Source organism: Trachinotus anak, unplaced genomic scaffold (assembly GCF_046630095.1).
Source record: "Trachinotus anak isolate AG129_WGS33_773 ecotype Australia unplaced genomic scaffold, CSIRO_AGI_Tana_v1 ptg000012l, whole genome shotgun sequence".
In the NCBI taxonomy this organism is placed as follows: Eukaryota; Metazoa; Chordata; class Actinopteri; order Carangiformes; family Carangidae; genus Trachinotus; species Trachinotus anak.
The window spans coordinates 21,663,026-21,677,697 of NW_027273863.1; the positions used below are offsets into that span (position 1 = coordinate 21,663,026).

Consider the following 14,672-nt stretch of genomic DNA (forward strand, 5'->3'; position numbering starts at 1 on the left):
CTGTTTGCAAAATGAGACTTTCCTGGATTCAGAGAAGGGTGACGTGGTCTCAGTCATCATGTCCCAGCCTGCAGGGAATACCTCTGGTCCCCTGTGATGAGGGCAGAGCAGCATCCAGACAGCTGCTGTTCTAGGCTCACAAACATATGGTCACACACTCTCCAATCTACAAACACACACATGCATCTGGAAGAGTTCATTTACTCCAACATTTGGGCGGCGCCGACAGTAATCACTTTATACTCTCTGTATCACTCTTGCTTGTGTACTTTTCTACATTTAGTCACGCAATCCAGTCAACTGCAGACAGTCTCCACAGAGAATCAGACACTGTAGGAGATGTGACATATTGCTTTGAAATCATGTTGGTGGCCATGAAATTTTTAGTTTGTTTTTTAGGCATCAGACCAACTTTAGCCCTAAATAATCCTCAGTGATTTGAATGATTTCCAACGCAGAGGGCTCCAGCAAAAAATCGCAACTGCCACAGTGCAGCGTCATCGGGCTGCAAACTAAATACCTGCAAAGGCACATTCTGGTAGATTACAATACCCAGTAACATGAACGCTGCATTTTGAAACAGCTTTCCAGGTCAGTAAAATCCTTCCTCATAGTGCAGTGCAGTGTTTTGGCATCTGATAAACCTTTAAACTAACTGATTCAGTATTCCAGCTGGACCTCCTGGATTGTACTCAGTTGTCTCATGATACAGATATGGATGTTATGATACCAGAAATTTGGTAGTCAGTGCCAATATATAATCAAATTCCACGATTCTCAATTCCAAATCAGAAACTGTGACATGCACGCACCTTCAGATAGTCGGTGTGGAAGCAGTAGTTTAAATTGAGTAACATGGTGACAGACCAGTCGTGTGAAAATGTTCTTGTGAAGAGTCAACATTACATTTTGACTGTTTGATGTGTTGTTAATATAAAGTTAACGACTGAAACTCACTCACCCTGAGCTCTGTGTACAGATCCGGATGCCTGTGTTTGAACTGCTTAGATAAGTTTGAGGTGTTTCCTCCTTTCGTTGAAAATGTTCTGTGACACCGTGTGCATGCTGGATTTTGGTCGTCTGTTAATTGTCCCTCATAATCTGCCTCAAATGGAAAATATCTTGGCGTGTTTTTTTCATGATGGACCTGTTGCCACACCCACACTTCCTGCCGCTGTTAAACTTGTTGTTTTTATTTATTACTGTGTCTGCTCTCCTTCCATTTCTTCTACCTTTTTGTATTTGACATCAGACGACAACAATTGTTTGGCGCCTCCGTGACTCATCTGGTAGAGCGTGCCCTTTGCTCATTCCCTCTCTTTTTACCCAACTTTCTTGTCTCTCTCTCACTGTACCCATCAATAAAGGCATCAAAATCCAGAAAAAATTATATATATAAAAAAAAACCGAAACAAACATTTGTAGCGTTTTTATGCTGCTGCCCGTCAGTCCTGAAAGAATCACATCTCCAGTAATCCAGACACCTACGGTACCTTCGATACCACCATAAATAAGTGCCATCAAGATTTCAGATTTTTGGCAATTACTTGGTACCAGTACTGGTGCCAGTTTATTGGGGTTATCGCTAAAAAATATTGTGCTTATAGATGACTAAAAACGAGAGGATGGGAGGTCAGCAGTAGTTTAGATCAGCTATGTTTTTTCCTTCTTGTTGATGTTATTTCTAGACACAATCAGACACAATCAGACCAGGCTGCATTAGAATTTGATCGACAGTTTCTCAATAATCACATAATCAAATCTTGTATATAACTAAACTTCACCGTGTGATAATAGGAGGGTGTTTTTCAATACGCCACACTGTGCAGCATCTCCATCTCTTTCTCCATTGCTTTCTCTTCTTCCTGCTGCTTCTTACATTTGACCCATTTGCAGAGACACAAGTAGATCAGAGTTAGATTCAGAACAAGACCAGGATTCCTCTGTGGACCTCCTTCTCTGACAGACTTCAGTGCTGCTGCACTCAGCCAGGGTTATGTAAAAGAGGGCAGTGTGCTTCACTTCTCTCTGATCTGTAACTGTGTAGACCCTCTTGTCCTACAAACAACAAAGGACCTTTTTTCTTTTCTAAAATGCACTTCAAACTACATGTACACTGTCACAAGTAGTGACAATGATGAGTTGATTTTTCAGCTTCCATGATTGACAGAAAAGATAATTTTGATAATTGAATATTGTTAGTCAGCATTTATCAAACAAAGAAAGACAAATACGCTCTGGTTCCAGCCTCTCAAATGTCAACACTTTGTGCGTTTCTCTGTTTTATTTTATTCTACATTGAATAACTTCAAGTTATCAACTGTTGGTCCAATGAAACGAACAATTCGAGGACAATGTTTTGGCCTCTCAGAACTTGTCATGAGCATCACATACCACACATTATACACCATAAACTCAGTTATGCTCAACAGTGATGGGAATTTAATTCCTTATTAAAAAATCAAAGCAACAAACAAATCATGTTTGATTTCTTCCCTGGTTTTAAACACCCCAATCGTGGAGTAATAAACGGTGTATCTGCACAGTTCTGCACAATGAGATTCGAAGCACAGAGGATAAACTAAACAGTTCCTCAGTGTGGCTTTTCTTCTTCTTCCCTCTTTTTGCTCCTGTTCTTCTTTTCTTTTCTCCTTTACTTCAGAATTAAAAAGCCTCTTCTCATGTTGTGATACTTGTGTCTATGTCTTGTGTCTATGTCTGTCTGTGCTGTGAAGGAATTTGTGTTGTTTTAGCACCTTAGTTGATTGTTAGTTAATTTCCTTATCTAAATATGGGTACAGCTGTCTGATTTGTGTCCTGTTGCATGTTGGGAGCTTCCTGACTTCAGCTTCGTAAGGTCAATCAGAACACAAACACACTTCAGGCTATTCACGGTGTTTTCCCTGCATTGCATTGTCTTCTCTTTTCTCCTGTTTAAATGTAATTGCACAGGAGTTGCGTAATTGCTTTGGGTGGTGCCACTGTTTAAAGAGCTTTTTGTGTTGACCTGCAGTGTGTTTGTTGGTGGTTTGCTTTTCTTCCCTGTTATTCATTTCAGTCACTGAGATTTACCTCAGACTAGACTGAAAGACCCACCAGGCTGCAGTGGATGTGTTTTTTATAAGGTTGAGGCGTTTCCAGATCTTTTTTTTCATACCTCAATCATGTTTATATTTTGTCTTTTCCTGTTCTTGGTTCATTCTCAGTCCAACAAACATTCATTTTCAGTTGCAGGTTTCTTTTTCCCTCCCTCTTGTGAACCCAGAGTACACAGAGTACTTTGACACATAGATAAGTAGTACATATGTAATAATAGTACACAACAGATAAACTGAAGACATAAATAAAAATTTAAGATAAGGATCCAGCACACCAAAATATAGATATCATATGACTAATAAATTGGCCAATGCCAACAAAATGCCAGCCTTTCTGATTGATTTACCTCATTCCCACTCATGCTTTTAGTGAGTTGTAGTAACTGTGATGTAATCTTATCAGGAATTACAGCCTGGCCCTTTTCCATGTGCACAGCTCACATAACCTCCTTTCTTCCTGTTTCGATCAGGCGCTGTCACGCCTCATGGCTGGTTTCACTGGTCATTTATCCCACATCCACCTGTTACTGCAGCACGAAACACCAGTTACTACTCGCATCAAAAACCACATCTGATATAGAAATGAAATGAAAGCAATTTTAATGGAATATTTGCACAAATTGACTAAAACAATGCACCAATACTGTTTTTGTAGCTGCATTTCTTCTGCTTTTAATCAGCTCATATGGAAGGAAGTTAAAGTTAAATTACTTTAGATGCATGTTACAGTATAAATTTTAAATATGCATTGAATTTAAGTCAGTTACTTGTAAGGCTGCAACTAACAATTATTTTATCATTGATTTATCTGCCGATTATTTTCAAATGTGATGTCGTCAAACGTCTTGTTTTGTGCAACCAACAGCCCAAAATCCGAAGATACTCAGTTTTTCTATAATGTAGGAAAGCATCAAATCTTTATGTAAGAAGCTTGAGGTATTCAACTATTTGATATTATTGCTGAAAAATGGCATAAATTATTTTTTTATAATCAAAATAGTTGTAGAATAATTTTCTGTCAATTGGCTAATCCATTAATTGACCAATTGTTGCAGCTCTAGTTATCTGGCTCTTGCTGAGGTATGAATATTGAATATGAACAAGGGAAACTGAACTGAAATTGAATTTTGGCATTTGTTTTAGTCCATTATGCTTAAAGTGTCTTGACAAAGCTGCCAAAGTTATGATAGCTGCCTTTGGTACAAATTGTGACATTCAAAGTGGATGCACATTAGACTACCTTCCTCAGGGATCTAATTTATTATTTTACAGCTGTGTTGTCCAAATCTAAAGTTAATTAAAAAGTGACCCTGTGGCTTTTTGCCGAGTCATCAAACCAGAATCAAGCCTCGTCAAGGAAAAAGCTTGACTTTCTGCCTCCGTCAGCGACACTGGGGTTTAAGCCAAAGAGGGAAATGTTAAGAAATGTTTCCTACTTCTGTTATGCAATGTAGTAGCTGACCACAGCCACGACAGGTGGTTTATGTTGCATGTTTGAATATGTGTGAACTTGGATGTGTGTGTATGGAGCCCACGCACCTAAAGGTTGGCAAGTTCTCCAATGTATGTGTATTTTTACAAGTGTGTATGTTTTGTGTTTGCATGGCTGTGCTCACTGTGGTATGCAGCTGAGCAGGTTCGTCTGTGTCAAACAGAAAAGGGGAGGAGAGAGGAGGTAAACATGTTGAGCCCCTCCTCCTCCTCTTCCTCCCCCTCCTCCTTCATCAGGGCCTGTCCCTTTAAGACTTCACAAACTTTATTGTCAGACTGCCCTCTAAAGGACGCTGCTGCCTGCTTCATTGATCACCTGTGAAATTCTCTGTGCTGTTTCTGCTGCTGAGAAACTGCAGAGCTCTGCCTCCACTCACAGTCATATCCTGCACTGATTACTTTGGAAGATTTATTGATTACACTGATTGGTTTTCATCTGAGGAAAGCTTGACAGCTCAATCATATTGACGTGTCTGTGGAAAAAAAAGACACGCAAAGACACAACAAATCTGGTGATTATTCTTTTTATTAAACATCAACAACAAATTATTATTTTCATTACCAGTTAATCTACAGATTATTTTCTGGATTAATAGGTTAGTACTTTATTTTTCTATAAAATGTGAAAAAATAGCACAAAATGCTATTTATTACTTCCCACATCTCAAAATGATGTCGTCACATATATTGTTTTGTCCAACCAACTGTCCCAAACCCCAAAATTTATTATAGTTTATTATCATGTATGGCAAAAGAAAACATTAAATATTCACATTTAAGAAGCTGGAACCAGCAGTAAAAATTTAAATGAGTGATGTATCAATTATCAGAATTGTTGGTGGTTTAATAATCGATAATTTCCTTATCATGTCAGAACTGGCTGTGATGATGTCTTTTCAAGTTAAAATGTTCCGAGTAGTTTTTGTATGAGCATGTTATGCGCATCACTGTCAGTGGTGTTTGCATCCTTCCAGAGGTAATCTACTTAAGTCAGTTTATAGTTGTGATATATTTCAGAAATAATATGTTGGTAAATCACTTCCTTTATTAAGATACAGCTGTTGTGATTGAGTCATTGTATGTCTCATTTAGTTTGTAGCAGAACTATGAAACGTGACCTCCTCTAAAGAAAAGCTTCTTTCGCTGCTTTTCTCTGACTCAAAACAATTTGGATTGAGTATGTTTTTGTGTTTTAACTGCTGGTCAGACAAAATAAACAATTTGAAGACAAGAAGTTGAATCAAATGACCCATTAGCACTGAAACAAACCACTGAAACCACGACTGAAACAAAACCTGGGAAGGAGTCAGCAGACTTAACCTGGTGTTCATTTAAAAAAAATCAACCCAACCATTTTAGAGAGACCACAGCGTCATAATGTTACTTTGGATAAAACATAAACTGTGTGATGCCAAAACATCTGCAGCCATGTCCATGTAACCCGGCCGATCATTCTTCCACCGCAGAGCTGCAGGCGGTAGAGATAAGACTATGCAGGTCTTCTATCAAGAATTGGCACCATCATTTTCTGGCCTTTCCTATTCTCTATCCATTAACCCCGGCTCTGGCCTGAAATAGGAAATTTAGAGTCTGCTGAGCTGCAATCACGGGGCAGCGTGACCTCAGGCTCACTGTCAGTAGACTGCACAGTGGGTGTTGTGGTTACAGTTAGCCACCAGTGTGACTGAGGCTTCACTGGTCAGTGCTGCCTCGGTCAGATTGTGTAACCATCAGTTCAGTTTGAGTTCTCCAGCTCGTCACCAGATTCCTCTATTATAAGCTGGTATTGTCTTAGTATATATTTGTGTTGCGTGTTTGTAAAACAGTTGCCAATATCAACACTGTTGGATGTTTATCACCATAGAAACAGAAACAGCTGCTGGTTCAAGAGGCAATTTAAGCCTGTATGTGTAAGTTTTATTTTAGTGATATCCTCAGACCTCCTCAACAAAGAAACACTGTACTCTCTAGATAATTAAATTAACTACTGGAGGTTCACTGAGTTTTTTAGTTAAACTAACCACGTTTTATTAAAGTCCTACTATTCCCACTCTCATTTTAAAGTCATTTCTGGTCAGATTGCAACAAAAACTATGATTTGAATGAGCTGTTTGCAGCTGGTTGTGGGCACAAATCAAAGCGGTAGCAAATTAAATCCTTGTTGCAGTTAGGAACAAACATCGCACCACATTTGCAGAATTTGTCAAAATTAAATGTAAAAGTGAACTGGGTTAAACAGCAGGATGTTTTATTGGATTTCTACAAAGAACAATCTGTGGCTTCAGCAGTCTTGGTGAAAGCAGCAGAATTTTAAGGGTGGGGACTGGACGTTTTGTACTGAAATCAGCACTTTCTGACTTCTATCTGTTTTGATTTTTATCAATCAACTGGATATTTGCTGTGTTGTATTATTCATCTTTTCCATGATGATTCAACCTGGAGAGTTTCAAGTCCATTCAAGCCTCAGACGTACTCCAACTGTTAGTCACCTAACATCGTGTCTACAGAAAATAAACAAGACTTTTATTTCTGTAACCCCACACACCCAAAATAATTCCCCTCTCTTGGCTACGCTGCAGTACACGGAGACACTTGTCCACCTGGCAACCTTTCCTTAAAGCACAGTGTAGTATCAAAGAGAGCAGCCTCCTCAGTCTGAGAGGTCAACCTCCTAATGTCCCACTGTGGCTTGGTGGTTTTAGAGCTCAGTATTGATTAGGTGGTCAGTCTGTTCACACCAGCTGCTCAGGAATATACCGCTGCCATAATGGAGTTAGGAGACTTCCTGTGCATTTTTAATGAGCCAGCCTGGCAGTGCAGCTTTTAGTTACATAATGAGAGCTGTTATTTGACTTCTCATATTGCCTCAGTCTGTGGAAGAGCATCAGCAGTGTTAGTGTTTTTAAGTTGGAGTTGTACATGATCCTGATGGTGAGAAGGTTTTACAATCATGTGACCTGAACCGAAACTAATGAAATAGATATTATCTCAGTCAAACAATAAGTGTCCCTCTTGAAACCAGTATTAAGCTGCCATTTGAGGATTTCTGATATCTGTGTGCCAGCAAAGCAATATAAAACTTCCTGTTTCTGGAGCTTCCCGCCACTTGAGTAACATTTCATTTGAGAGCAGTCTTGGGAGGAAAGTGTGGTTTTGTAGCTGGCACATGAGTGGGATGGTGCATTTTAACATTTGATTGACTATCAGGACTTCCCCTTTGACAGATCCATGCACTGTATCACATGTTCGCTCAGTGTTATACAGGAAGACCACAGACCAGTGTCACCAGGCTTGCACGCTGCATGCATGAAAGGAGACTGACTCAAACTCAAAATATTAAGCAGGGACAATGGCAATGATCCGCTGGAGGAGAGGTTTCTTCAGAGCACTCTCAATGCCTGAGAGGGATGAAGTGTTTACTAGTTGCTCACCACCAAAGGTAATATTCAACATTTTTAGTTACTGAGCACAAGTTAACTTTTGAGTTGCTTGCTTCAGTGTACAGGTTTGCACATTAGCATTCCAAAGCAGTAAGGGAAGTATTTTACTTTGGAAGTCTGACTTTCCTGAATGGCAAGTTTCCCTGTTTTCCTTTGGGCTTTCCAGCCAAAGCCTTTCTGTCAAACGCTGGCCTCTCTACTCATTTAAAAAAAACGGTAGAAGAAACACCCATGCAATATGTAATGTATATATTATATATAATATTTGCACTCACCACCAAAATTTTGTGATTTTTGCCATGCTGTGGTATTGTAACGGCACTCTTCTCAGGCTTCCTCCGTCCGCTGAATATTGGATTCTCCTGGGTACCTCCAGCTGTTTGCTCAGCTCCTGCATATTTCATCCCTATCGATCCCTGTGCAATAAAAACATCACAGAGCCAATGTTAGGAGGCCTCAGGGCACTGGCATTATTTATGACTCTCTTTGCCCCGTCGCTCTGCAGCCTTTGTAATACCATCTTGAAATAATCATGACAAGCAGTCCATTGACTGGATCAGTCATGCGTCAGGGTTTTGAAGACGGATACTCTGTCATTAAAGGCAGTATGCTGGCTGCTCTACAGCTGTGGAAATGTTGTTGAACTCACTTCTTGTTCACTTGTCAACAGGGCTGTAATTTATCAACCCACATCCACTGGCTTGTTTCCTTTTTTATTAACTCACAAATTTTTTAAATCATGTGTGGTCACCTAACAAAGTGACTATTACAGCAGACTCTCTCATCTCACCAGTAACGGCATGAAAACAGTGGTGGTTGGTCAGGTTTCCCATCCTGTTTAACTTGTCTTTGTAGCTTGTCAGAGGTTTTGTTTTGCCAAGAGACCTGATTTGCCACATCATAAAATTAACAGCACCTGAAACGTAAAACATGTTTTTCCTCACGATCTGACAGCTCTGTACCGTCTGCACAGACAGCTTCTTCTGATTAATCATTTCAAAAAGTAACAGGGAAGAAGTAGTTGCTATAAATCTATAATGAAGGCTTTAATTTTGAAAATATTTTGATTAATAAAATGGTCATGTCAAATTATAGATGAAATTATTCATCATTTAACTGTGCATTTAATTGACAGTTTATGATAATAATCAGTTGATAGATTGAATACTGAACATCTGATGGTTCCAGCTTCTCTAATATTTTTCTTCTTCTTTGTCTTACATCATAGTTAACTTTCTGGGTTTTGAAACAGAAAAGGCAATTTGAAGATGTCAGATTGTGTTTGGTTGTTTTCACCATTTTCTGATTTGTTTATTTATTTATTTTTCTCTACAAATAAATCAAGATATCAAATTATTTGGCATGTTAAGGGATGAAGATGATAACTATTTGTGTACCTACCTATCTGTATATATTTTGGGTGGGTCTTTTGTAGTATAATGTTCATGAAAACTACTAGCTGTGATTTTAATATTCCAGTGTTCTGGTAATGTAGTTAATTTACCCATATATATCTGTTGGAAAGATTTCCTCAGTTCCATGGCTGTGAGGATGAGCGCGGACAAACTGTCCTCCCAGCGTTCAGGATGCATCTTGATCATCAGTTTTACTTCCTTATTCCTACCTGACATGGGTTCCTGCCACTCTCAGTTATATAACTATAGCACTTACTTCCCCTGTCCTCCTCCTCCTCGGAGTTCACTCAGTGCTCTGCCCCTCTGCAGTCAACAGTGGCTGTCAGCTTCAACGACATAGTTTATTTGACATTAAAGTCGTTTCTGTTATGTCCCAGTGCCACACAAACACAGCAAAGATTCAGTGATTGACTACATTTGGAGCTCAGTGGGAACATGGTGTTAACAGTGTGGGGGTGTTGGGATGGAAGCTCTGAGCATGTTTGAAGGTATTTTAGATGAAGAGTCCACCAGCTTGCATGTGCAGCTGTTGATTTACACTTTGAAAGCTGTGAATTTCTTACATCATGCTGTCCAGGAGCTTTTCCCTGTTTATATAACAGACTCACCGATGACTCACAGGTCTACCTCTCTCTCCTTTTCTTTCGGTCTCCCTCCATCAGACTGTGTCCTCATCAGGCCAGGGCCGCTCCGAGTCGCCTGTCTACACCAACCTCCAGGAGCTGAAGATCACCCAGACCAACCTGCCCCCTCTGCCCTCAGGCTCCCCTCTCCACACACTGGGCGACTGGGAGACCTACAAGGACCAGAATGGCAGGCACTTCTACTACAACCGCTCCACCCAGGAGAGGACCTGGAAGCCGCCTCGAGCCAGGGACACTAGCACCGGGAGCTACAGAGGAGAAAACCATAGTGCAGGAGAGAGCTCAGAGGTACGGAGGGTTCAACAAAAAACACTCGCATGTAGACACATTATTTTATATCTGTCTTCATAAAAAACTTCCAGTGACAAAGTCTGAGTCCTAAAGAACAAGCGCTATTTACTGTTGATAAAAGTAATAATGCTCACAATGGCGTTTTTGAATGATGATAATCAAAGGAAAACAATGGTTCCTGGAATAAAACATCAGTGAAATTATGTTTTTTTCCTTAAAATATGGTTTATTCTGTACCTGTTTGTAGCACAAAGACTTTGGGGAGACTACACGCCCTCAGAGCAAGTTCAGATGATGTGTCTCCCATTAGGCTGAAAAAGCAGATTCTTGAAAAGCAGGTACTCTTAAAGGTGGGGCGAGAAGCCCATCATCATACTGAGAAGGAGGGTATCATAATGTCACGAGTCCTTGGTACAAGAGATCAAACAAACAAGCTATAGAAATGGAAGACATTGCATTTACAGGTAGCACACAGGTAGCCACATTCTTGTGTGTTTGAGGACATGTGATTTTTTTTAAAACATGGAGTAGAGGTGTAGAGAGAGTCCTATGGGCAAAGTGTTTGTGACTGCAAACACAGACACGATCCCTTCAGCTTGTACATATGTAAACACCAACAGAGGAGGATATAAGAGTTTGAGAAATGAGTTTGCGATGCTCTGGTTTTGTCATTACACTCATGTGAACATGTGTTTAGTCTCTGTAGAAAGCAGATGTGATTGTCTGAAAATCACTTTCAGAAAGTCTCATCTGTGTTGTCAACATATTGTTCTCAGACTGTCTCGGCAGCTATTTTGAGAAGGTCTATCTATCAGCCAATAACCTGTTTTATAAAAAAAAAAAAAAAAACAAAACCTAAAATTTAGCCTTAATTAATGCATAATCTCGATTTTTCATTACCTTAATTAAGCAGAAGATACAGTTGAATTCCTGCACACTGTCAGTGCTGAGCTGCAGGTGTGGACCTTCATCAGGAACCAGAGTCCCCAGAACCACAAACAACAACCAGACAAAAATCATCAACACCTGAGACAATTACAGCATCAGTAATTAATAAAAACATACAGGATACAAATAATAGACGGTATGTCAAGATCTATAGAATAAAAATGAAAATAAAGATACAACATTGAAAAAGTAAACATAAACAATAGACAGACAGAACATGTGGATTAGACGACTAAAAAACCAAAAGTATTATCATGTGCAAAACAACTAAGAAGGTGAGGTTTGGCCAATATGTCGTCACTCTGAGCTCAAACTGATTTTCGCAAGTGTAGAATTACAAGAACTCAAACACACACACATATTTACTACATATATTCAGTCAGTGTTGAAGTATCATGAGTCAGAGACATTAAGTTTTAAATGTTATTAGATATTAAATAGATAACAACACAGCATAAAAGGCAGGAAGTCATTGCATATTGTGTCTTCCTCATGATTATCAAGGCTGTACATATAGACAGAGTGAGATGTTGAGAATCGTTCTTTTGGTGATGACAGGTTGTTATGGGAGATTTTAATTTTCTCTGACATACAGTTTTATTACCGATCAACACCTGAAACATTTGTTCTTTAAAAACTGATTAAACAAGCACATGAAGACTATTGTAATTTGTCAAATGCACATGTTTATATTACGGTTTGTGTTTACAGCGACATTTATCACTGTGTAAACAACTATATTTATGGTCCCCTCTCACACACACTCGCACTCTCACACTGTGACATAACCAGCCTGAATCATTTGGGAGTCACCTCTGATTTAAAGTCAACCATCTCTCAGTAAATGGCTGTACCACACTGCCACCTACAGGTGAAAAACAGTCACTGTCACTCTGTTCATGTGTCACTGCAACAGCCTCCTCTAGATTTACACCATAATGTCCAAAATGAAGCATGAACAGTGGTGATCGTTTTACTCTCTGATGGCTTTTCTGCTCGTCTGTGCTGTGTTAACCTGGTGTTGGACAGTTTTTCATGATTTATTGGTTCTGGGTGCTTGTCTGTTTTTTCTCCTCTACAACTCCATGGTGAAAGATTGCCTCTCTTTTCTCTCTCCCTCCCTCTTTACGCTAATGGTAGACCACTCCTCTCTCGCTTTCGCCGTCTTTCCTTCCCTTCCTCTCGCTCTCCATCGGTCGACTTCAGCCTCTGTCGTCGGAGGACACCTGCTTCAGTACCTACTCTAGCCAGTCAGACAGTCAGTATGGCTCGCCGCCGCGTGGTTGGTCGGAGGAGATGGACGAGCACGGCCACACGCTGTACGTCAGCGACTATACTAACGAGAAGGTACCAGCTGCACAGGGCTGATCCGCCGTCTCTGTACTGTGGTGGTCTCTGGGGATGCATGGGGGAGTGGATTTTGGGTTGATTTACGGTGATTTTCTACCTGTACTGCAGAACTCAAATGTTTCCTCCACACTGAGTAGGCACTTTTGTAACACCACAACATGATTACTGATGATTACTGCTACCAGAGAGAGGTTGTAAATACTGAACCCCTCTCTGCAAATTCTCTCATAAGGCACTCAAACACTTTCCTCATCAGTTTTAATCAGAATAATTACAGAGGCATATCCACAGAAGTACATTTAGTGCATAAATTCAAATTAAACTGACATTATTTAAATTGATGACTAAGAGTTCAAATTCAAAACGGCATTATAAAGTATTTGAAACATTTCATGTGATGAAAAACACAGAAGTTGGTCTGTAGGTTTGATGTTATTGCACAAATACTTGGTCAATGTCAGGACTCAATAATGAGTCTTGTATTTCTCCTGTCTGCCTGTGTGTGCTCCACCAGTGGTTAAAACATGTCGATGACCAGGGCCGGCCTTATTACTACAGCGCAGACGGCTCCAGGTCAGAATGGGAGCTGCCAAAGGTAAGACTGTGCATCAGGCCTTACAGTTTATCAGACTGACAAACCAGTCAATGCTCACAATGACTGGTTCTATACCCAGAAATAATATGGTGAGAAATTCTTATGCTCATGATCAGTTATCAAGCTCACTGTGTTACAAAGGGAGGAGAGGCTAACTGTGGTGACGTCCAAGGCTCTGCAACTAATGATGCAAACATTAGTTTAAACTGTGCCCACCTCAAGTTCTCACAGCCCCCTCTTTAAAGTATTTTTGTTGTCTGACAATCAGTCCAAAAACGCCACAAGACAATTGACACTGATATAAGATGAGAACAGTAAGAAAAACACATACTGCAGAAACAGAAACCTGTGAATTTTGCTTGATAAATTACTGAAATGGTAAATTGATTATCAAAGTTGTTGATGCAGTTTTTAGTTTCTGCAGTTTAGTAGGTTTTTCAAAGAGATGTAAATATGTAAATATGTGACATTAGTCTACATATTTCTGTTAATGGGGAGATGCCGTGCTTATCTTTGTTCCCCCACACTGTAATAATGAATTATAAAATGAATGATCAGTTGTAGCATGTTGTCCTAGGTGTATGCAATAATTGTTTATTGAACATACTGTATATTGATGCCATATGATTCCCTCTTCCTTCCCTCCAGTACAACGTCTCTCCTCCCCAGCCGTCTGGAGATGCTCCAAAAAGTCGCAGTCTGGACAGGAAACACATGGAGCCCATTGTCCTGACCAAATGGAGACACAGCGCCTACGTTCAGGAGCCCAACGACAAGGTCTGACACAAATCTGCAAACTTCACTACTAGCCAAAAAAAGCCACCAAAAAGTGAATTGTATAATCCACTTCTCTAACACCTGCCAGTTGTGCTTAATGATTCCTACAGAATGAGTTTGTTGCAGGTGCAGCTGTTGTCTGTTGTGTGTACGTTGGTGAGATGTTTGAACAGTGCAGAGTTTCAGTTGTAGACCTGTTACTTTTGCAGCGGCTGTCAAAAACCAGGCGTTTCCGTGCAGTCTCCGTCCGCCTACACCCATACAAACACAAAGTCAGTAGTCTGTCGGACCGACCAATCTTGTCCCTTAATCCAAGCAGACAATCACCTTGCATGAATATAATTGCACAACAGGAGTAATAATTACTCTCCTGTCTTCAAGTCAAATTCACCTTTTATCTCCCATGATTCCCTGAGTTGATTGAGTTGAGTTCATTTAAATCATTTCACTAAGAAATTGAAAAACGGTCAATCATAAACTTGATGAACTTCAGCATTCAAGAGTTTGGTCACAGCAGTGAATTATCTTTGAATAATAATGATGAACCCAGATCATCCTAGATGATCCAGCATTCTGGGAAATACTGTACCTGTATCCACATTTAATTAATGATCCCTTTGTGC

The 14,672-nt window shown here is 39.9% G+C and overlaps 1 protein-coding gene across 7 annotated transcripts in view; it reads left to right on the top strand.

The window, feature by feature from the left end:
- LOC139628889 (rho GTPase-activating protein 12-like) overlaps positions 1-14,672 on the top strand; it is a 57,100-nt gene that overhangs the window by 32,293 nt on the left and 10,135 nt on the right. For 2 of the 7 annotated variants that reach the window (XM_071491041.1, XM_071491040.1), the window contains exons 3-7: positions 10,107-10,376; positions 12,468-12,674; positions 13,192-13,272; positions 13,921-14,049; positions 14,259-14,321. In XM_071491041.1, the coding sequence (XP_071347142.1) occupies positions 10,107-10,376; positions 12,468-12,674; positions 13,192-13,272; positions 13,921-14,049; positions 14,259-14,321 (750 nt within the window). The remainder of the gene's footprint in view (positions 1-10,106; positions 10,377-12,467; positions 12,675-13,191; positions 13,273-13,920; positions 14,050-14,258; positions 14,322-14,672) is intronic. The other 5 variants (XM_071491042.1, XM_071491043.1, XM_071491045.1 and 2 more) reach the window with 3 other exon arrangements.